General features: G+C 45.0%; 4 protein-coding genes across 4 annotated transcripts; 2 read left to right on the forward strand and 2 right to left on the reverse strand.

Annotated features, from left to right (window-relative positions):
* The first annotated feature begins 15 nt into the window (after nt 1-15).
* LOC129598249 (atrial natriuretic peptide receptor 1-like) lies at nt 16-4,369 on the forward strand. The gene is made up of 17 exons (XM_055496071.1): nt 16-136; nt 273-341; nt 407-577; nt 638-685; nt 739-915; nt 1,204-1,354; nt 1,418-1,508; nt 1,674-1,767; nt 1,850-1,966; nt 2,040-2,219; nt 2,285-2,567; nt 2,684-2,984; nt 3,056-3,275; nt 3,341-3,528; nt 3,596-3,645; nt 3,814-3,908; nt 3,974-4,369. Exons 1-17 carry the CDS (start codon nt 119-121, stop codon nt 4,016-4,018), a joined length of 2,298 nt encoding a protein of 765 aa, XP_055352046.1. The 5' UTR covers nt 16-118; the 3' UTR covers nt 4,019-4,369.
* A 748-nt stretch (nt 4,370-5,117) lies between these two features.
* Nucleotides 5,118-8,787, forward strand: LOC129598232 (uncharacterized). Its single transcript, XM_055496049.1, has 10 exons — nt 5,118-5,509; nt 5,868-5,935; nt 6,014-6,205; nt 6,384-6,447; nt 6,596-6,666; nt 6,764-6,952; nt 7,421-7,490; nt 7,616-7,701; nt 7,912-8,115; nt 8,416-8,787. The coding sequence occupies exons 1-10, from the start codon at nt 5,203-5,205 to the stop codon at nt 8,494-8,496; spliced, it is 1,332 nt and encodes a 443-aa protein (XP_055352024.1). The 5' UTR covers nt 5,118-5,202; the 3' UTR covers nt 8,497-8,787.
* Nucleotides 8,788-9,453: 666 nt separating this feature from the next.
* LOC129598273 (uncharacterized) lies at nt 9,454-10,320 on the reverse strand. The gene is made up of 2 exons (XM_055496092.1): nt 9,728-10,320; nt 9,454-9,659 (listed from the first exon to the last, which is right to left on the reverse strand). The coding sequence occupies exons 1-2, from the start codon at nt 10,296-10,298 to the stop codon at nt 9,589-9,591; spliced, it is 642 nt and encodes a 213-aa protein (XP_055352067.1). The 5' UTR covers nt 10,299-10,320; the 3' UTR covers nt 9,454-9,588.
* Nucleotides 10,321-12,125: 1,805 nt separating this feature from the next.
* Nucleotides 12,126-13,837, reverse strand: LOC129598272 (uncharacterized). The gene is made up of 3 exons (XM_055496090.1): nt 13,337-13,837; nt 12,350-13,267; nt 12,126-12,292 (listed from the first exon to the last, which is right to left on the reverse strand). The coding sequence occupies exons 1-2, from the start codon at nt 13,835-13,837 to the stop codon at nt 12,566-12,568; spliced, it is 1,203 nt and encodes a 400-aa protein (XP_055352065.1). The 3' UTR covers nt 12,126-12,292; nt 12,350-12,565.
* Between the last annotated feature and the right edge of the window lie 6,775 nt (nt 13,838-20,612).

The raw sequence follows: 20,612 nt of genomic DNA on the forward strand, positions 1-20,612 counted from the left end.
ATGATGACCAAACCGGCCGTGGTACGGACAATCATGGTAATGAGATTATGAGCGTCAACGTCATAAAAACGTGGTTTCATGTGTTGTGGTGTTGCAGTTGGCAGCTGCTCAATTAGGCATGATTTCGGGAGATTACGTGAGTTATTCATGCAATGTTTGTTATCACATTCTCGGTTACATGTTCTTACAAAGACAGTAACATCATTAATTATATCCTGTTCTTATTTATTCACTTATTGCAGATATTTCTTGTATCTGAAAATATTCTACAGGTTTTTTTAACAATCGCCGAATTCTGGACCGATTTTGCAAGTTGGAGGCTGAATAATTCGGACGACGAGGTATTATAGCTTTTCTTTCTTTTCCGTTTTAACATCTTTCATGTAACTGTTCAAGCATATTATAGATTTTAACGGAAGCATACCGCGTCCTTTTTGTTGTATCGATTCGCAATCCGTTGACGAAAGTGCAACTGGATTCCTTTAATCAATACCTGACCAGAATCGAGGAGCACACGTTTATCCAAGGAATGCTGCGCAACGGCAGTATGCAGCCTAACAATCTCCGTGATAACACTGTACACATGAAAATCTGTTAAACGATTAGAGCGTAATAACAGCTGATTGTGCTGTTACAGAAACCGTATAATTTTGTCGATTACGAAACGGTCACGGCGCTGGGAAAGGTACTTACAGCTTTTCTGCGTCATTTACGTGGTATTTTAACTGTATTCTGAAGGTCATCGATGAAGCGTTGGAAGTTGGTATTCCTCCATCGAATGGAGTATCCTTGGCAAGGATGTTCTATGGACGCCATTTTAGAGGAAATTATTCGGAGTTTTATGTTGATGACAACGCGTTGCGAGTAACGCATATGGAAGTGAAGGATTTCAATCGAAATACTAGCGCATTTAAGGTAACTCCGCTTTGCAGAATTAGCGCAACCATTTTACAAGAGAAACTTGGTTTCAATTAAGAAAACATATTTTCACCTAAAGCTAAGTAAAAAAGTTTTCGATTTTGTACAAATGAACTGCCACGTTCGGTTTTATTAAACTTGCATGATTATCAAATGCGCTGAAGAATTTCATAAATGACGTAATTAAGTTCGGGTATCGCCAGAAATCGCCTGCTAACTTCTCCTAAATTATGGCCTCATTTAAAAGGTGCCTACGAGTCGAGTTTAACTTCATCATAATTTCAGATGGCCATGTTTGGCGACGTCCAGCCTAACGGCTACGTGCTAGTCCGTACAAAAGACTCCGCAATCGACTGGGGTCCAAACTACAGTAAAGCTCCACCGGATGAGCCTCATTGCGGTTTCCGTGGCAACAAGCCACCGTGTGATCACGTTGGTAAGCAACATTCTTACTTTGGTCAGGGAAATGTTCAAGTTACGTTGATCTCTCCGGATACAGGATTCCCAGTGGCTGCTGTCGCTGGAGCAGTCGGTGCCGGCACTTTGATTGTTGTTGCTGCTGTGGCGGTATTTGCAGTCATCACGATCAGGTAGCGTTTGCACAGAAGCGTGAGATGACTTTGAAGAATTACCCGTAAAAAGCTACTAGTACGTGATAGAAATCATTCACAAAGATAATTTTTGAACGCACGCGTACTCAAAAGTCAAACATTAGTAAGCTGACGTTCAGCAGTTTTACCATTTCTGTTTAACAGGCGAAAGACGGTCATCGGTAAATGGTGGGAGCTTGATCCAACATTGTTTCTGCGTGAGGAAACCAGAACCCGTGAAGTGTTAGCACCATCAACGGTATGCATCAGATATCTCCGGTTTAATTAAAAGATCATTGGTTATAGATATGCACCGTAGTTGTGGCAAACCATTTTTGCAGACGTCCACTTGTTATGAACATTGCTGCACGTATGCCGGCTCCAAAGTACAGGTCTACATTGTTCCCGCGTCCATCCACTCTGTCATGAGGAAATCGGATTTTTTGCTACTTCATCAGGTACACTGCATTTGGAGCCTTAGCAATGATCCACATGTGTTTCATCTCGTACGCCGCATCTAACAAATTGCAGATAAGAGATCTGAACAATCATAACAACATCAACGCGCTGACCGGTTTCCTGATAATCGGGCATAAGTTGCTGTTCCTCAGTCCGTACTGCGATCGCGGGACGCTGCGGGATCTGTTGCAGAATTCGGCACTGGATATGGATCTTACCATGCAGACATCCCTGATCTGGGACCTTTTCAGAGTATGATGCAATGCACTTAATGTTGATTATGCATCCATTATTAGCTTTGATCAAAACATTTTTAGGGCGTTTCCGTGATCCACAATTCGGGGATTAAATACCACGGATTGCTGAGTTCCTTCACATGCTGTGTGGATAAACACTTTACATTGAAAATTTGCGAACTGGCTTACGAGCGCTTCTCGATGAACGAGGAAGGCACAAAGCCCAGCCAGGAAATCTGGACAGCGCCAGAGTTAATCAAATCGGCAAAAACCGATATTTTCAGCATTGCTGTCATTATGGTGGAGATTTACACGCAGCACGAACGCGTGCGGAGCGAAGTACCCACTTCAAAGTCAATCGCAGGTTCGACCGACATTTCACTCTATAGCTACTCTAGTAACCGTTTTTGCCGGCTGCGTGGCTTGCACAACGCAGTTGCAAGTACTGTAATTATCTTACAGTTAGTTCTCTTTTTTTAGACACTATGCATTTGGTCAAAACGGGTCAGCGCGCCTCGACCAAATTAATCCCGAAGCAGCAGCACGATGACCTTCTGGCATCGTGCTGGGAGCTGGAGCCCGAAGCCCGTCCCACCATCCAGAAAATGGTGACAACCTACAGGAAGGTCGTGGGTGCTCCGCCCAGTAATCTTGCTAATGTCATCCTGCACCGACTAGAGCGGTACAGCACCAATCTGGAGAATGCCGTTGCCGAAAGAATATTTGATTTGCGACGGCAGCAAGCGATTGTCGATGAGCTTCTATGTCAAGTCATTCCTCAGTGCGCGAAACTCAGCAGATGGTTCTGATCACTTTAGGAACGGAATATGTATAGTCTCCCTTTATTTGTAGAGTCGTTGTACGGGAGCTACGCGCTGGTCGCCCCGTTTACCCCGAAACATACGACTGCGTGACAATCTGTTTCACATCTTTTGACGGCTTTGCTCAACTAGTCCAGACAGCGCCTCCTGTTAGTGTTTTGGAGTTTCTCAACGAAATGGTCACAACCTTTGATAAGAGCCTGCATTCCCTGGATGTGTACCGGGTAGAGATAACCGGGGATTCTCACGTGGTGTGTAATACATTTTTCCCATATAAAGAAATATATGTGTTATTTGAGACTTGAGTACCTTGCAGCTGGCAAGCGGAGTGCCTTATAGAAACGATAACCGTCACGCTGGACATATTTGTGATCTTGCCTGGACATTACTGCAGTTTTACGCTGGAGAAGCATCCCGAACCCAGAACGTTGTGATGCGGGCAGGAGCCCACAGTGGTCCGGTTGTTAGTGCTATTGTTGGAACCAAGCTTCCAAAATATTCATTGTAAGAAACACAAACCTTTGTCGAATGTTCCACAGAACAACTGACGAAATGCAGAGGTGTGTTGCAGAGTTGGAGACACGATTAATACCGCATCCCGCATGATGTCTTTCGGTGGTGGTACGTCCAGGATCGTTCTCTTCTGAAATATTATACGGAATGTCTTTGCTTTATTTTCTATTCCGTAAATGTCAACTTGAAGAATCCACACAGTATGACTCGTTGTCGATGTCTGTACGATTGTATATTCGTCGAATTATGTGCGTCGTAATGTTAATCCTGTTCTAGCTTCCCGATTGCACGTTTCGGCGGCAACGCAGGAGATCCTGCAAGAGTCTTATTCTACCGAATATAATTTTGAAAAAAGAACCGTCGATGTCAAGGTACTTTTATTTTTAAGCAGGCTTTTCATTGTGAAGTATTCAGGGTGACGTGGAACATGTTCTAGGGCAAAGGAAGCATGGTGACCTATTGGTTAACAAAAACCAAATAAAGCTTGGCTGCGCCAAACTTTTGCAAGGTTGCATTGGTCAGGAATTTGCTGGGACCGATAGCAACTACTGGAGCACTCGCTTCAACACTAAGAATTGTTTTTAATGTACTGCATTTGCGGATTTTGTTGGTTACATCCAGATAATTTTTATCTGAAAAGACAGTATACCGGCAAAATCATTACGGTGGTGCATGCGCTTTGATGGTGGGACAGCAGTGTTCATGCAATATACATGTGCCTGTCGCAATAAGATGGAGTTCGAGGCGATTGTTGCACAAAGGTGTACTTTCAATGTGTAGTGTACCTCAAGTAATGCAATTTTTTATTCGAATAATGTGGACGGTTACGGTTACAACAACTAAGAGTTAAATTCATGATAAGTTTGAAACATTAGCTAACTTGGTTTGGCAGCGAACTATAGCAAACTTCAACAATAATTTGATGCCCAATTTGACGTTTACTGACCAGAGCACCATCGCGCGAGACGAGTCAGTTGCGCAAGTGCGCTGCTGTCGCTGCACGGCATAAAAGAATGTACACAACTTGTGTGTGAAAGTAAACCAATATAAATACCGTCTACATACAGTATACAGATACAGTATACAGTTTTGATGACCCATAAACTGGAGTTGAGCACTTTACGTAAAAATTCCGGTATGAAAGTCCGATTTCCCACTCCAGTTTATGATTCAACGCCGCCATTTTGTTCACGAATTATACTACTGTTTTCGTCTGATACTATTTGTACAAAGGTGATACCCTTCTTGTGAAGTGGACGGTAATTCCAGTGGCGCCACGGATAACGACTTTACCATGACGTTCAAGCCGAAATTTCGGTAATTCGTCAGATCAAACACCGTAAAACTGGCACGTGAACGCAAAAACCAGGAATTATCCACGCACAGCGAAAGCCCAGAAAAATAACGACTAGCAGCGTTTTACAAGCGCAGCAATTTTACGGATGTTTTGCTGTAAAATATGGAATGCAGCTGCTTAATGGTAATACGATAGTTTGCGTTCGTAAAACCGCAAATAAGAAACAGCATAATATTAGGTAATAAAGAAGCTGGAATGGCATCTATATTACGAACTGTTTCTTCTGTCATCTGCAGCTTCCATGCTTCAGCAGATCACATACACGTAACTGGACGGTATAATCATATAATACAAAATACCTACTAACAATGAATTTATTTACGGTGACCTTTATCTGCAGCCTGCTGTGCTGTACAATAAACTGTCAATACCCACTGGTAGATAACAACTTCTATCCCGGATATCCGGGATACGGAGGGGGCTACGGAAGCGGGGTATCTGGAGGATGTAGCGGGTTTGCAGGAATGTTTTCCTATCTGATGGGTGGCAATCGATGTTGTGGTGGCGGTTGTGGAAGCGGTTCGCCGATTGTTTACTACCCTGTTCCCGTTCCACCACCCCCTAATCCACCGTGTCCACCAACGACGACTACCGCGCCGGTTCCGAGCTGCAGCGGTAGGTAGTCACACACAGTGCTAAACACTTTGAGAAATAATTTTGAAGAATTTAGTCTGGCTAGATTTTTATTTAGCAATAGCCAATGCGCAGCCCATAAGCCTGTGCTGGCTTACACTAATTAAAACGATCAAATTTTAAGCGTTGAAAAAAATCCAAAATCATTAGTGCCATTCGTGAACAATTCGGGCATGCATTCGGTGTAGAAGCGCCCAAAACTGCCGCTGTATTTCAGCTGACTGCTGCTAGACTTAATTGTTGCTTCAAAAAGGGCGCACGGTAGATCGAGGGTTTTATTGCGGTTGAATTACATAATCATTCTTATGTCGCTACGTGCTGAGTTTTGTTTTTGCTGTAGTAACTATTGACCACGGACCATTCTATCCTTGGATGTGCGACCAAACTCTCACCCCCGCCACCGTATCGGTAAGAAATCATTTTGCGTAACAGAACACACGATTGTATACGTTCAACTTCCGGCATCCTATTATTTGCCTGTTTCAGGGATGCCCAACATACAGAGTGACCTTTCAGCTGTTGGGAGGTGTACCTTGTACCTACCTGGAAAGCAACGGCGTGATCCGGTACAGTACCCTTGGCGGCAGCTGCGCTGTTGGTCCTGGATACGTTTACACACCAACCCTGACCGCGACGGACAGTTTGACTGGTGCGATTTTAGCTACCAGTCAAATCCAGGTGAGCATTGATGGTATCCACAGTTTTACTTCCACAAACATAACTATCTTCATGAACTTCATACTATACTCCCATGTAACAAGATTTAATAAAATTCTTAAAAAGTTCTTGATTCTGCTCACGTTTTGTGGGTACATACAGAGTAAGCATATTGTATGAATGTATGTATGTTATTTAGATAAACACCCAGTCGCTGAGTTTCTGCACTACAACAACAACCACTGGAGCACCTGCTTGCAACGGTGCGTAAATAATTGCTGTGAAATGTTAACTCAGACTCAGGGGTGCACCGTGCCGTAATTTTGTCCAGTTTCCCAAAACATTAAATAATTTTAATACTAGTGGAAGTGCAGACGCTATAATTATATACTTCGCTTTGGTTGCTTGCAGTTCATATTGACGCGGGACCGCTTCCTGTCTGGTTATGCAGTCCAATGCTTCTTTCGCCAGTCCAGATATCCGTAAGAAATCGGTGAAAAATTCCACCACAGAAAATACAGACTGCCATGATTTTGTATGTAGTGAAGTGTCCTGTATGATCCAGATTGTCTTCTTTAGGGATGTCCGGCTTCCAGAGTGTCTGTTCAACTTTCGGGAATGCCGTGTACGTACCTACAGAGCAACGGTACAATACTGTTTGATTCACAAAGCGGCGGCTGTGCCGTGGGACCCGGCTACGTATACAGCGGCATCATAACGGCGACAGACAACTGGACGGGGGCGACTCTAGCCACCAGTCAATTCCAGGTTAGCACTATATTCAATCCTCCGCTGCATTAAACAGCATTAAGTTGTCGTTCTTACTCCAAAAGAGAAAATTAATCCCGTTTCGCTGTTTTTCGCATTTGGAACACTTCTGGTTTGCAACCGTTTTGCACATAACACGTAATGTCTTTGTACTGTGGGCACGCTAGGCAGGAAATTGTATGCGTTGTTCCTCATGGAAAAATTTGTCTTTTTTAACAGAAACCCATGTGCAAGCTTGTACTGTATCACGGCGGCAGTAGTTAGTAGCTTGATCAATTTCTGAAAGATTTTCATGCGAAACAAAGCGGAAAGTCCGTGTCTTGGGTGGGAGAATGCGAAGATATTTGTGCAAGAGTCCCGAATGCGAAAAACATCGGTGTATGATAAAATAACGTCTGCACTTTAATAAGACAGTCACATCGATCATTCTACATAAACATAAATAAACAAGCTGTAACTTTGTTACAGATAGACACCGCAGAGATGGGCTACTGTGCTGGAACAACGACCACGACCGCAGGACCGCCTGCTTGTAACGGTACGAACTTGATAAGTTTCGAAAAAATGACTGTAGTTACATCGCCAACTGTATCAGTAGTCTGCTACGTTTTTTTCCGCACTTCCATACTAACGGTAATCGTGTCGCTGGTGTCTATATTGCAGTTACGTATTCGCTATCGCAAACATGGAATAGTGGAATATACTTCCCGACCAGCTGCCAGCAACAGCTATTTTCTCCCACTTACATCGTAAGCAAATAGCAAACTTTTAACCTTACCATTCCTGTATGTAAGAAACGTATACTTTCGCAGAGAATAAACAAATTTTTTTTGGTATGTCGGGTAGGCTGTTTTGACAGTTCTGCACTATATGTGCTGAGTATGGACATTTATACGTGTGCACCTTAATGGTGTGAAACACCACATTTTCTAACGGCAGAAGCAACTGCATTGTTTTAGAATTGTTATCCTCCGAGAATATCCTGGTCCTTCGGTGATATATGGTGTTTGCAAGCCCTCCCTAACGGCACAATCATGTTCAACGCCGACGCATGGGGATGCGAGATCGATGGCAGTCGGCATCTGGGAACAATGATAATCATAGACGAAGACACTCCCCCTCATCCCCTTGGAGGGCCATTTGGAACGACGTGGTACATACAGGTACGTGTAAACCCCACCATTTAATTAGTTTAATTTAATTTGAGTCAGTGCAGGTAGCCCATATCCGGCTAGGATGACCTCTAACATGGGATTTTAAACTTGGCTGTAGAAACGCTGAACAGAAAACACTAACGAGTGTTTTATCCATAACAATCGAACAGATGAGCGCATTCAGACTAATAATAAATTAATAGTGACATACGTACAATATAGGTAACATTCTAGAATTATACAAGAAAGGATACCCGTCAGATCAACTGTATGTTATTAGCTTATAACTGCAATCACGTTCTGCTGCAGTTGTACACGGCGGGCCTGGAATACTGCAAGGCGACAACAACCACAGCCACTTCGACGACAACCACTATTGGAGGTGGTTAGCGTGATTGATTGGATGGAGCGTTAGATTGATTACCACATATTTCGACAAATTCGAGTACAACAAATATCCGAAAAAAAAGCCATCTTTCACATAATTATATAAGCCGCTATTAATATACTGTACGTATATTCCTGCTTACTCGTCAGCCCATATTGCGTGCGACGTCACGGTTACCGTTATCAAAGCAAAATAAACTGCAAGAGCGGTTAAAGTGCATGCAGATTATGATATGCAAATTTTCTTCCCTCGTATCTGTCTTCCGTTTCGAAAACAATAAAATTACTGCTTCAAAGACGATGCAAACAGTACATCTGAATTAGTGACCTTCGAGCTGTTTCGTACAAGTTACAATCAAAACTGATAGTCCAGTTAACATATGGAACTGAAACACGAGGAATCTTAATGCAAAGTAAAATGCTGCTGTATTTGGTAGTTTGTCGATTAAAAAAGGAACCTCAGCAGCATTCAAGCACCCTCACTGATACGTGCGGCGCGATGGCGGAACAGTGTATGGAAAGCGGGCCGACCGCAATAAAGGGGAGGGACCGGACGGGTGCCCGCGATTGTGCAAGCAGGAATTGCCACCTAATGCTGTATGGTGGTACATGCCTTCTTTTGATTAAAGTAACGGCAGAAAGTGGGACTGACATTAAGGCTACAATTTGTCTTGTCAATCACAGGGAAGTTGAGTTTTAGCGGCATGTCAACAACAATTTCACAAGCAAACTTGCATATCACTTATTGAAAACCACTAAACGAGCTTGTTGCAAAACAAAGTGCAATAACGGCTTTTCATAGGAAACCGTCAGAAAACAGAGTAGCATCTTTTGGCGACGTAAATCACAAGTTTGGATCTAATGCTGATGATAAAACTAGACGGTAGACGGAGCATAACGAAATTAGAATAACATCAGCGACATACAAAATCTATTGACACATTTTCGCTACACGTCGGTTAATCCAATTACACAGTGCGGAAGGACAGAATGTCGTAGCCAAAGCAAAGTAGAAACCTACTTGAGCAAGACCTTCATCAGCTTGATGAGGGAATGCAGCGCCACCCGTGACAGTTTCTCCAGCTCCAGATCATGCTAACACAACACTTCTTTCCGCGTTAATGCAGCCATGGACGCGGATCCGCCGTCTGCATCGCACACAACGCCTGCAAACACGAGAACCGCTTCCACAAAGCAATCCGGATTTCGTTCTGTCAGTCGCCTTCTAACTTACCTTGCAGTCTGCAGACCAAGACCGAACAGTTTTTACGCCGACTCGATAACCGGCCGCGTGCATGGAGTGGGCTTAACCAATTGGCCAGGCGAGTTAAATCCGTGTTTGTACTTTGTCGGCAGTGACAACTCCGTTTCCAAGGGGTTCCACAGCAAACCGCCCAGATCGCCAGTGAAGCGCTGTCGGTAGATGGGATCACGGACACGGGTCCAGAACCCAGTGACGATCCTCCAAGCGAGTGATACTCGGTGGAAACTTGTTTCATAGTGATGATGCATTCAATCAGCCGAATGTTCTCACACGGAAGATTCCGACATGCGAAGATGGTACTCGTGAACTTACGCTCGCGTTCGGATAGCCTTTGACAGACGCACAAGGAACTGTGCAGACGGCACTGCAATCCGAACAAATGGATGCATGTCAACTTGATGCCGAGATTGCGCTGTGCAGTCAAGTAAGTGAAAATATCGAACACTTCCATGATCGGCATTCTCTTGGTCTGGCATTGCTGTTCCATCACAGCAACGTGTTTCGTGGATGACGACAGGCGCTTGAAGAGAACTGAGGCCATAAAACAGGCTGATGCAGAATGTCCTTTTTGATCTTCCATAAGCAAGGCAGCGCTTTCAAAAACAACGTTGGCCCATAACGAAGCCGACCCCGAAATGGCGTATCACTTTGCACACACAGGGCGCAGTCGGGCCTGCGATACAGTGTCCAGATTGGAGAAAACTTCCGTCCACAATTCCGTAGGCAACAGAGGGAGTTCATTTACTGCCGAAATCTGGACTAACGGCTCTGGCATAATGGATCTCAATCGCGACTTGTGAAATCTGCCAGCACTTTTCTGTAAAATAGCAGCACATGTCAGCATAATACTCGTTAGTAAATATGCACCCCAACTGAAGCGAAAACATTCAATAATAAATATGCACCACCACTGAAGCGAAAACATTCTACTTACCAGTTTGGTTGTCGTACAATTGTCGTCAGGTTCTCCTCCCGCAGCGGATCTTCGCTGAATGTATTCCAAACAGTCGTCCATAATGTCCACACACACTGCACGGAAAGAATTCTCGAGAAAGTAAATCATGCGCTGTAAATATGGTTTATCAAACGTCCTGGCTGTCCTTCGATAACTTTCCGGCAGCCGCATAGTGTGCTTAGTAAACGTCCACTTCTCGACGCAATTCTTGGGTGGATCCGCGGCTGATTTGCGATACTTGTCCCAAATCTTTATTCGTGCATCGATCGACACATTCCAGCGGATACTAGTCATGGGAACAACATCCAAATACACCTGCGGTGTCCCGCGGTGGACAAGGGCCACACGGTAGTCGGAGGCGTAAACGATGCGGCTGGCCTGGTTAACAAGTTCTGCGGGGAACCACATCCACGCACCGGATGCACTGTCACGCATCAGGACTTCTGCGCTCCGTCCAGGCTGATGCAATGTTCGGGAGAAACCGCTGCGGTACTGTTGCTTATCAAGAGGGAAGGCCAGGTAAAAAGGGGTGAACTGGCGTCGGCGGCCGGGACACAGGAAGTCGACGAAAAGGCCTTCGTCCGCCACATCCACCACGCGTCCACAACGCAGTAGACCGTCGTCTCCCAGTACGTCCACGCTGTTCCACGGGAGGCTTTTTAGAGCCATTGTCGAAAGCTACAAATCCAAGTGGACTCCTCCAACCGATCCTGCTAATACCGAGAACAAGCTTGGTATCACATAACGGACTTGCGATTACATGTAGATTCTTGTGATTTAAATTCTTAACTGGATCGCGGCCCCCTTTTCGTAATCTCCTTCAGTGACGAAGACGGTCTACCGATTTTAAGCGTATTTACGTGTACGTACAAGGTACAACGTTTTTATTATCGTATAAATTCAGTTTAATAGCTGCATCAGTGTAGTTGTACCGGTACGTATTCCGCCTAAACTTCAGAGCTGAAATTTCCTAATATTTTGCGGTAGAGGGGCGGTGCACTGAGCGGTGCAATCACGCTCAGTGGCTGTATGCGTGGCCTAACGAACAGTGGCCTAGAGCAGCTCAACTGCCAAATTTAGAGGGAGAGTACGCGATTGTTCCGCAAGTATTTGAATGGTACAGGAACTCTTGTTAGCATTCCAGCATCTTGCCAATAACTGCAAAAATGTATAGCGACAGCATTCCCGCAATCAACATGGCATATCATTTATTTTACTGATCGAAACTATACTGGAAAATATAAGTAGTTAACATCCTTTCATCCCAAACAGTGAAAAAGAAGCCGCTGAATACATTAATTTAAGTACTCACAATATCTAGGCTTGCGTTTGTTGCTGACGTTACAAGATTCTCCCTGTACATCAATGTTAAGAAAGTTAAATGACTAACTTAGTCAGGCTGGCATCGTTGGCATGCCGCAGTTCGAGCAAGGAAAGCAACCGATCACCTGACTGAGGGAACGCAGTGCAGTACGAGACAGCTTCTCCATCTCCAGATCCTGGAGACCGTCCACACACCACTTCTTCCCGCGGTAATGCAGCGATGGACGCGGGTCAGCCGTTTGCGCTGCGCACAATGCCTGCAACCAGGAAAAGCATGCGTTTCCATGAAGTGTCTGGGACGATAGCCGCCTTACCTTGCAGACTGCGGTATACTTTCCTGTGCGCCTTGGCAAGCGGTTTTGTCCTGGTAAAAATCTGGACAGGTCAGCTAATTTTATAGCACCTGGCATGGGCAGCCCCGCCTCCAGGGCGCTCCACAGCGCACAGTTGAGATCGCCAGCAAAGCTCAGTCGGCGCAGACGAATATAAGCGGAAGGCACACATCTAACTTTACAAGGGTAACAAATGCTTTAAGCACAGCGATCCAGAGTGATGGTGCACTTAATCAACCGAATGCTATCACAGAAACTCTTTTGATACGCACGGGTGTTGCTATTTGCTACAATGGTGTTGGCACGCTGCTGAAGATAAGGATGAAGGCCGCATTCGAATTCCGAATAGTCGCTTTCGGAATCCGGATAGTCGTTTTCGGATTCCGGATAGTCGTACGACGAACGGTTCAGCAGACAGTATTCCAGTCCGAACAGATGGATGCCCTTTAACTTGATGGAGGCATTGCGTTGTGCACTGAAGTGGAGGATGTCGAACACTTCCTCAAGGTCCATTTCCCCCATACGCTGTCGTCGGTCAGCCACAACAATGTGTTTCGTGGACGGACTGAGACGCTTGAAGATAGCTGCGGTCATTAAACACACTGGCGAAAGACACCCGCTCAGATCTGTCTTGCTGAAGGCAGCGCTGTCGAGAACGACATTAGCCTTGAAGTAAGTCGAATCCAGAACGGCGTGCCACAATGCGCATACAGGGCGAAGCCTACTCTGAGTCACAGTGTCCAGACACAGGAAAACTTCCCTCCACAATTCCGCCGGCAACACAGCGGCTTCATGCAGTGCAGACATCGGGACGAACAGCTCCGTATACAGACCGCATATAATTAACCGCATCCGTGACATGAATTTAAGCAGCGCGCTGTGAAAACTCTGGAGCTTTGTCTGCAAAATTCTACCATTACATGTCTGGATTGGTAAACACATTCCACAACGTAAGCCCATTATTCTTACCAGTTCTTTCGTGCCAGATGCGGATTGACGTTGAATCACTTGAATGTACACCAAACAGCCGTCCACATGGCCCACGCAAACAGCATGGGCAGCATTCTGGAGACGGTAATTCATCACTCTATTACGGTGCTTCAGCGTTGCTGCAATCACTGTCGCGGGAAATCCTTCAGGCAGTCGCATAGCGCGCTTAACAAACGTCCCTTTCTCCACGCATTTCTTTGGCACATCCACCACCGATTTGCGATATTTGTTCCCGATTTTTTTCCGCTCATCGGTGGGCGCCTTCCATCGAATACGCTTCACCAGAACCGCATCCGCATACTCCTGCGGTGTCCCGCGGTGGATGATGACCACGCGATAATCGGCGTGAACCTTATCGCGGGCCCGAATGACTAGTTCCGCCGACAACCACGTCCACGCACCAGAGGCATTGTCTGGGATCAGGACTTCCACGGCCCGCTCAGAATGGGCTGGTGTCAGGGGCAAATCTTTGCGCTGCATGTACTTACGGCCATCTTGAAGGTAGACTCGGTCAAAAGGGGTGAATTCGCGCCGGCGATTGGAGCACAGGAAGTCGATGAAAAGGCCTTCGTCGGCCACATCCACCACCCGTCCGTACTGGAAGCGGCCGTTGTCTCCCAAGACGTCGACGCTGTTTGCTGGGTATCATCCCATTTCGCCAACGGGACATTTCGCCAACCGGGTAATTTGCTCCCGTTTACTGAACTACAGTACTATGCTATAAGACATCGTATATATGCCATTAGCATTAATGCACACGGCTCAACGCTACACTTACGTACAGATTGTACATCGTAGAATGTGATTCGAAACTGAGCGGCACATGAACAATTGCTGATGTAAATGAGTCGATTCGAAGTCATTACTCACATGTCAGTCATATTATGAGCAAGGCTGATTAAGCGTAAAATCGAACCCTCAGTACCACTTTTAATATGTGCACAGAAAAAGCCGTTGGATAATCATAAATTTCGTATTAACCACAATTTTCCAGCTTTTCTGTCTACGTTTTTACATAGCAGGGCGCAGATAATTAACTGCCTAGTTAATTATGACGGAAATAACGTTTTCTTTTACCAACCGCAAATGCAAGGTGTTGAATTACAAAGGTTATGAGTATATCGAATTCTGGAAACGCGCAGAAGACAGAACGGATAATTGTCAGAATTGGCGTTGCCGAGAAAGAGCCCACTGCAGTGCTCGTTTATATTATGCCGATGGCGAAGCTGTTGAGCGCGGACAGCATTCTCATGCCCCGGATGTCATAAAGGTTACTGCAAAATCAGCAAGGCAGGCGTTGAAGGTTCGTGCAACCAATACAGTGGAGCGACCACGGCAGATCATTGACGAAGTTCGCGCCGGGATGCCTGTATATGCTGCAGTAAAAATGTCCTCTTACAACGCTCTTGCCAAAACCATTGGACGCCAAAGAAAAGCGGAAGGTATCCCTACTGGTCGTGTAACTTGCTTAGCTGATATCGATGGCAGTTATTTTCTGAAAGAAACAACACGCAATGAATCCGTGCTAATTGCCGATACTGGTGCAGAAGACATTCATCGGATTATTGTGTTCGGAGATCCGAAATGCTTCGATTATCTGGAGAGAACAAATGTTTGGCTCAGCGATGGCACCTTCAGCGTTAGCCCGCCTGTTTTCACGCAGTTGTACACGGTGCATGCGGATGTTTGTGGTGCAACGGCTCCGCTTATTTATGCGCTATTGCCAAATAAATGTGAGCTCACTTATCGACGCTTTTTCACAATAATCCGTGACGCACTGATGCAGAAAAGTGGATCTGAAGAAGTCGGACCCGAATATATGCTGATGGATTTCGAACAGTCGGCTGTCATTGCGTTCCGAAATGTTTTCACCACGTCAAAATTAAGAGGTGAAATTAAAACAATATTTTTATTAATGGAATAAATTGTCTTATTTTTATGCAGTTAAAGTAAATAATGAAATATATGAAATATTCAGGTTCTCTGTATGTGCTTAATTTCTTTGAATTTTGTTATTTTACAACAGCTATTATTATTTGTGCTAATTGTTATTTTTTGTTTTCATGATTACAAATTTTTATGCAATAAATATAATTATTTGATCGTTATTTAGTTGTTGTTGGCTGGCATTAATTACTACTAATTTAACGCACTTATATCACGATTTTCAAAGAATACGCCGGTACTACTGCTGTTAGTGAAAGCAGAAATACTACTAACAATGATTGATTATTAATAATTATTATCACTTGTTCCTGATTATTAACTGTTATTAATAATTATTGTTCATTACGGTTAATTATTATCTGCTAGAAATTCTATGCTGTACTTTATATAAATTTTTTTTGTATAATAAAAAATTTAATTTGAAAACTAATAATAAAAATTTGTTCTTAAATTCTTAAAATCAATGAAAATAAAAAAGTTTTGCAAATAATTAACTTACAGGTTGCAACTTCCACTTCGGACAAAGCCTGTACCGGAAACTCGTTGCCCTGGGACACGGGCCCCTTTACGCGATCAATGCTGAGTTCAACATTTCCTGTCGCATGCTTTTTGCCCTCGCGTTCGTGCCGGTACAGGATGTGGAACGAGCGCTTATGGAACTGCTGGACGCGCCATTTTTCCCGTTCAAACACAACGATGTGTTCATCGAGTATTTGAAAACAACATACGTCGGCGAAACAACAACTATGTTTCGAGTAACCGGTTGTCGTATTAAACGCCCTTTGTATCCTGTTGAATTTTGGAGCTGTGTGGATAGACTGGAGCAGGATATTCACCGTACGACCAATCGCCTAGAAGCTTGGCACCGAACGTTTTCTGATGTGGTTAATAAAGACCATCCCGGCATCTATCAGTTTTTCAACCTACTGTGTCGGGAAATTGTTCACCAGCAAACAGAGGCAGCTTCACGCATGGCAGGTGAAATTCCTAAACAAAGGAAGCAATACCTCGAGGTCACCAAGCGGCTAAAAAACGTTGCGTCCAACTACGGGCAAATCGATACGATCAGCTATCTGAGATCGGTTGCCATTAATCTGGAAATCATGTTGTAAAGTTTCATGGTCAAACTGCAGCGCAGCAGCTTGTATTATAATTCTGACTTTAGCTTCATACTCATAATGGCTTACTTACTAATATTAATATTAATAATTTGTATTTGTGCAAAATTACGTAGCAACACTTTCATTTCCATTTTTGTTCTTGGAATTGGCATTCGATAGTGTGCGTAACATGCCGACATATATTTTGAGTTTCGCATTTCCGCCGAATTCGGTGCTGGACGTAATCGCCTTTTGATACGTTCCTGCTAATTATTTTACCTTGCATGGCAAACTGTCAGTTATGGTTAAAAATGGAAAATACTTGTAAATACTTTTTCTGTTCTTTTTGTAGTATTACAATGGGTGAATGTCCTGCAGTACGTATGTATTTATTGTACATTTAAAATAAAAATGCATCTAAAATTTGCTGCTATGGCCAGCCAAGAGTGCCATATGCTAATTGTCCTGTAGACTAAGGCCGCTAAACGTACGGTACTGTAGGCTAAGTACCCTGTAGGCAGTTGGCGAAATGTCTGGTTGGCGAAATGTCCGGTTGGCGAAATGTCCGGTTGGCGAAATGGGTGGTAGCCGTTTGCTGGGTGGATTCTTGAGGCCGTTGTCGTGGCAACAATCCGAGTGCCTTTTCCAACCGATCCTGTTAATGCCAGGAACTAAATTATTACTTGAATTTATCTTATTCCGTAGCGTGAGCACTCCCGCAACTTAGCAGCGACTGTTCTGCCAACCTTCCCTAATTTTAATCCGATGGTCTGATGCCCCTCGAAACTGTTACATAAGAACAGCTCTTACCCAGGTTGGGTCGTTTACAGGAGAATACAGCGAGGCTGGAGTTTCAGAAAAAAGGAGTTTTTGCACACGCAGTACGTAGTAAACTTTCATATAATACCGGCCGCTGCGACAGTTCGATTACCCCTCGCGAAATTGAGAAGTACAAATATAAAATTAATATTCTTCGGTATCAGTCGGATATGCTGTATCAGGTCGTACTTGTCTGTGTGCTCAGCTCTTGGAAGCTAAAAAAGAGTGCTAACTGATATTTCTCAGAAATATTGGCATTTTCGGACTTACTTATCCTACAGCTTAGGACAAAATGGTCGCATACCCAACATCTCCACATTCAGTACGAATGCAGCGCAGCGCACTGTACGACTGAGTTCAAAATATCCGTTTCGTACAAGTGCACTGCACCGCTTGCGTACAGAATGCTGGGTATGGGGCTATGCGACCATTTAGTCCTACATTGTACCTGGTAGCCATTTCGAGAAAGCCGCTGGATAGGAGCTTAAGGGCACAAGTATGCTGATGTCGGTACTATTCGTACAGCGAAAGAGCCGCACCGTAAGTACTGTACTCGCACACGCGCAAGCAACCGCACTACAAAATTAATAAGTACCCAATGCGGCGAGCTTGATACAGTGTATTTTTGCAGATACCGGTATTAAACGTACGTATCTGCATTCATACCTGTCCGGCTGTCACGAGGGTCACGGTAATTGTAAAGCGAAACAACTGAACCGATAAGGGACTTGTTAAGGAGCACTGGGTTATGTTCGCGATATCGTCTACGCTCCATGAATAGCGTCTGGAAACTCTACCGTTGGCGGTTTTGTTGGCTGTTGCATTACTAATCCGTACAGCTAATTATGCTGCGACCTCCTTTTTGTGCTGCCGCATCCGTACAGTACTGTACCGTCGGCGAGCACTCACTAAAAAACTTCCTTTACAGTTAGTGTTGCATTATCTGGCACTCTGCGAAATTGACGCCGAATGTGGTATACGCTTTCGTTTTAACAGTTTGACGGCAGAAATCGTGATTGAAATGAAGGTCAGAATTTGTCTTGTCAATCGCAGGAAACTAGGAAAGCATAAATAAGTACACACTGACAATTTCAAAACCAAACTAGCATGCTGCAGAGTAACTTGTTGCAAAGCAAAATGCAGACAACAGTTTCTCATACCAAAAAGATTGAAAGAGCGGCATCTTTGGATGACTAAAACACAGAAGTCTGGATCAGCTGCTGATAATACTAAACTGTTGCAAAGGCATAACGAAATAAGAAGAATGTCAGCGACAAAGCTTGCAATATTGACACATCTGCGCTGTACTCAGGTAACAGGTTAACCCAATAACACTTCCAATAACACGCAGTGCGGAAGGACACCATGACGTAGCCAAAACAAAGTGAACAACTACTTGGGCAGAGCTTCCATCAGCTTGATGAGGGAACGCAGCGCCACCCGTGACAGTTTCTCCAGCTCCAGACCCTGCAGACCATCCACACACCACTTCTTCCCGCGGTAATGCAGCGAGGGACGCGGATCCGTCGTTTGCAACGCGCACAACGACTACAACACGAGCACCGCTTCCATAGAGCAATCCGGATTTCGTTCTGGAAGTTGCCGCAAACTTACCTTGCTAACCGTGACCGAATACTGTTCAGCCCGCCTCGTCAAACGGTCGTGTGCTTGGAGTGGCGTGGAGTGGCATCGTGCGCTTGGTAGGCGTAATAGATTGGCCAGGCGAGTTAATTCCGTGTCAGTCGGCACCGAGAGTCCTGCTTCCAAGGCACTCCACAGCGCGCCGTCAAGCTCGCCAGAAAAGCGCTGTCGGTAGAGGCTAATGTAACATGGATCCAGTGAAACACCTCCACTCGAGTGGTATCTGGAGAAAGCTCTGCATTTCACAGTGATAGTGCACTGAATCAGCTGAATATTCTCACAGCGAAGACTGCGACATGCCATGATGGTATTCGTAAAATTACTACAAGTGGACTGAAGAAGCCCGTATTCAGGTAGCTCTTGATGGTTGCACAAGCAACTTGGCAGACAGCACTGCAATCCGAACAAATGGATGCATTTCAACTTGAGGCCGGGATTGCGTTGCGCAGTCAAGTATTGAAGAATATCGAACACTTCCATAATCTGCATTCTCTCCGTCTGGCATTGCTGGTCAACCACAACAACGTGCTTTGTGGATGAGGAGAGGCACTTAAAGAGAACTGAAGCCATAAAATACGCTGATGTAGAACATCCTTCTCGATCTTCCATAACGAAGGCAGCCCTGTCGAAAACAACGTTGGCCTTGAGATAAGCCGAACTCAAAAGGGCGTCCCACGTTGCACACACAGGGCGCAATCGGGCCTGCGTTGCAGTGTCCAGATTGGAGAAAACTTCCGTCCACAATTCCGTTGGCAGCAGAGCCAGTCCATCAGCTGCTGCAAGCTGGACTAACGGCTTTGGCTCAATGGATCTCAATAGCGCCTTGTAAAATCTGCTAGCAAATTTCTATAAAATAGAAATTGCCGCCATAATATCGTTGGAACATATGCACCACAACTGAAATCGAAACATTCTACTTACCAGTGCGTTTGCCGTACGACTATCTTTGGGTTCCGCTCCAGCATTACATCGGCGCTGAATGTACACCAAACAGTCGTCCACAATGTCCACATACACTGCACGGGCAGAATTCTCGTGAAAGTAAATCATCCGCTGCAAATATGGTTTTTCATCAAATTTCTTGGTACGACTTTCCGGCAGGAGTAAAGTGTGCTTAGCAAACGTCCACTTCTCGACGCACTTCTTCGGTAAATCCACGGCCGATTTACGATATTTGTTCCCGATCTTTATTCGTCCATCGACGGACATATTCCAGCGGATACGAGCCATGGGAACCACATCCACATACTCCTGCGGGGTTCCACGGTGAACGATGACCACACGGTAGTCAGAGGCGTAACCGATGCCGCTGGCCTGACTGACGATTTCCGTGGGGAACCACATCCACGCATTAGATGCACCGTCACGCATCAGGACTTCTGCTTTCCATCCAGGTTGGTGCTGTGTTTGGGAGAAACCGCTGCGGTACTGTTGCTTATCAAGAGGGAAGGCCCGGTAAAAAGGGATGAATTGACGTCGGCGACCGGAGTACAGGAAGTCGACGAATAGCCCTTGGTCCTCCACATCCACAACGCGTCCATAACGCAATAGACCGTCGTCGCCCAGCACGTCCACGCTGTTCCATGGGAGGCTTCTTAGGGCCATTGTGGACAGCTGCAAATCCAAGTGGACTTCTCCAACCGATCCTGCTAACACCAAGAACAAGCTTGGTTTTACATAACGATTACATGTAATGCGTACAGTGCACGCCATCGTACAGCCGACTGCCTCGACATCTCGGTAGATCA

The sequence above is a fragment of the Paramacrobiotus metropolitanus genome, unplaced genomic scaffold (assembly GCF_019649055.1).
Source record: "Paramacrobiotus metropolitanus isolate TYO unplaced genomic scaffold, Prichtersi_v1.0 Parri_scaffold0000118, whole genome shotgun sequence".
NCBI lineage: Eukaryota > Metazoa > Tardigrada > Eutardigrada > Parachela > Macrobiotidae > Paramacrobiotus > Paramacrobiotus metropolitanus.

What these genes read in the sequence shown, in the direction of transcription:
- LOC129598249 (XM_055496071.1), top strand. An exon ending in CGGTCACGGCGCTGGGAAAG is followed by an intron (nt 686 to 738) that starts GTACTTACAGCT and finishes TGTATTCTGAAG; the next exon opens with GTCATCGATGAAGCGTTGGA. An exon ending in AAGCTTCCAAAATATTCATT is followed by an intron (nt 3,529 to 3,595) that starts GTAAGAAACACA and finishes GGTGTGTTGCAG; the next exon opens with AGTTGGAGACACGATTAATA.
- LOC129598232 (XM_055496049.1), top strand. Translation starts at nt 5,203, where the DNA reads ATGAATTTATTTACGGTGACCTTTATCTGCAGCCTGCTGTGCTGTACA. An exon ending in TCACCCCCGCCACCGTATCG is followed by an intron (nt 5,936 to 6,013) that starts GTAAGAAATCAT and finishes TGCCTGTTTCAG; the next exon opens with GGATGCCCAACATACAGAGT. An exon ending in TGGAGCACCTGCTTGCAACG is followed by an intron (nt 6,448 to 6,595) that starts GTGCGTAAATAA and finishes GGTTGCTTGCAG; the next exon opens with TTCATATTGACGCGGGACCG.
- LOC129598273 (XM_055496092.1), bottom strand. Translation starts at nt 10,298, where the DNA reads ATGGCCTCAGTTCTCTTCAAGCGCCTGTCGTCATCCACGAAACACGTT. An exon ending in CTTGGTCTGCAGACTGCAAG is followed by an intron (nt 9,660 to 9,727) that starts GTAAGTTAGAAG and finishes TCGTGTTTGCAG; the next exon opens with GCGTTGTGTGCGATGCAGAC.
- LOC129598272 (XM_055496090.1), bottom strand. Translation starts at nt 13,837, where the DNA reads ATGCAGCGCAAAGATTTGCCCCTGACACCAGCCCATTCTGAGCGGGCC. An exon ending in CATCTGGCACGAAAGAACTG is followed by an intron (nt 13,268 to 13,336) that starts GTAAGAATAATG and finishes AGAATTTTGCAG; the next exon opens with ACAAAGCTCCAGAGTTTTCA.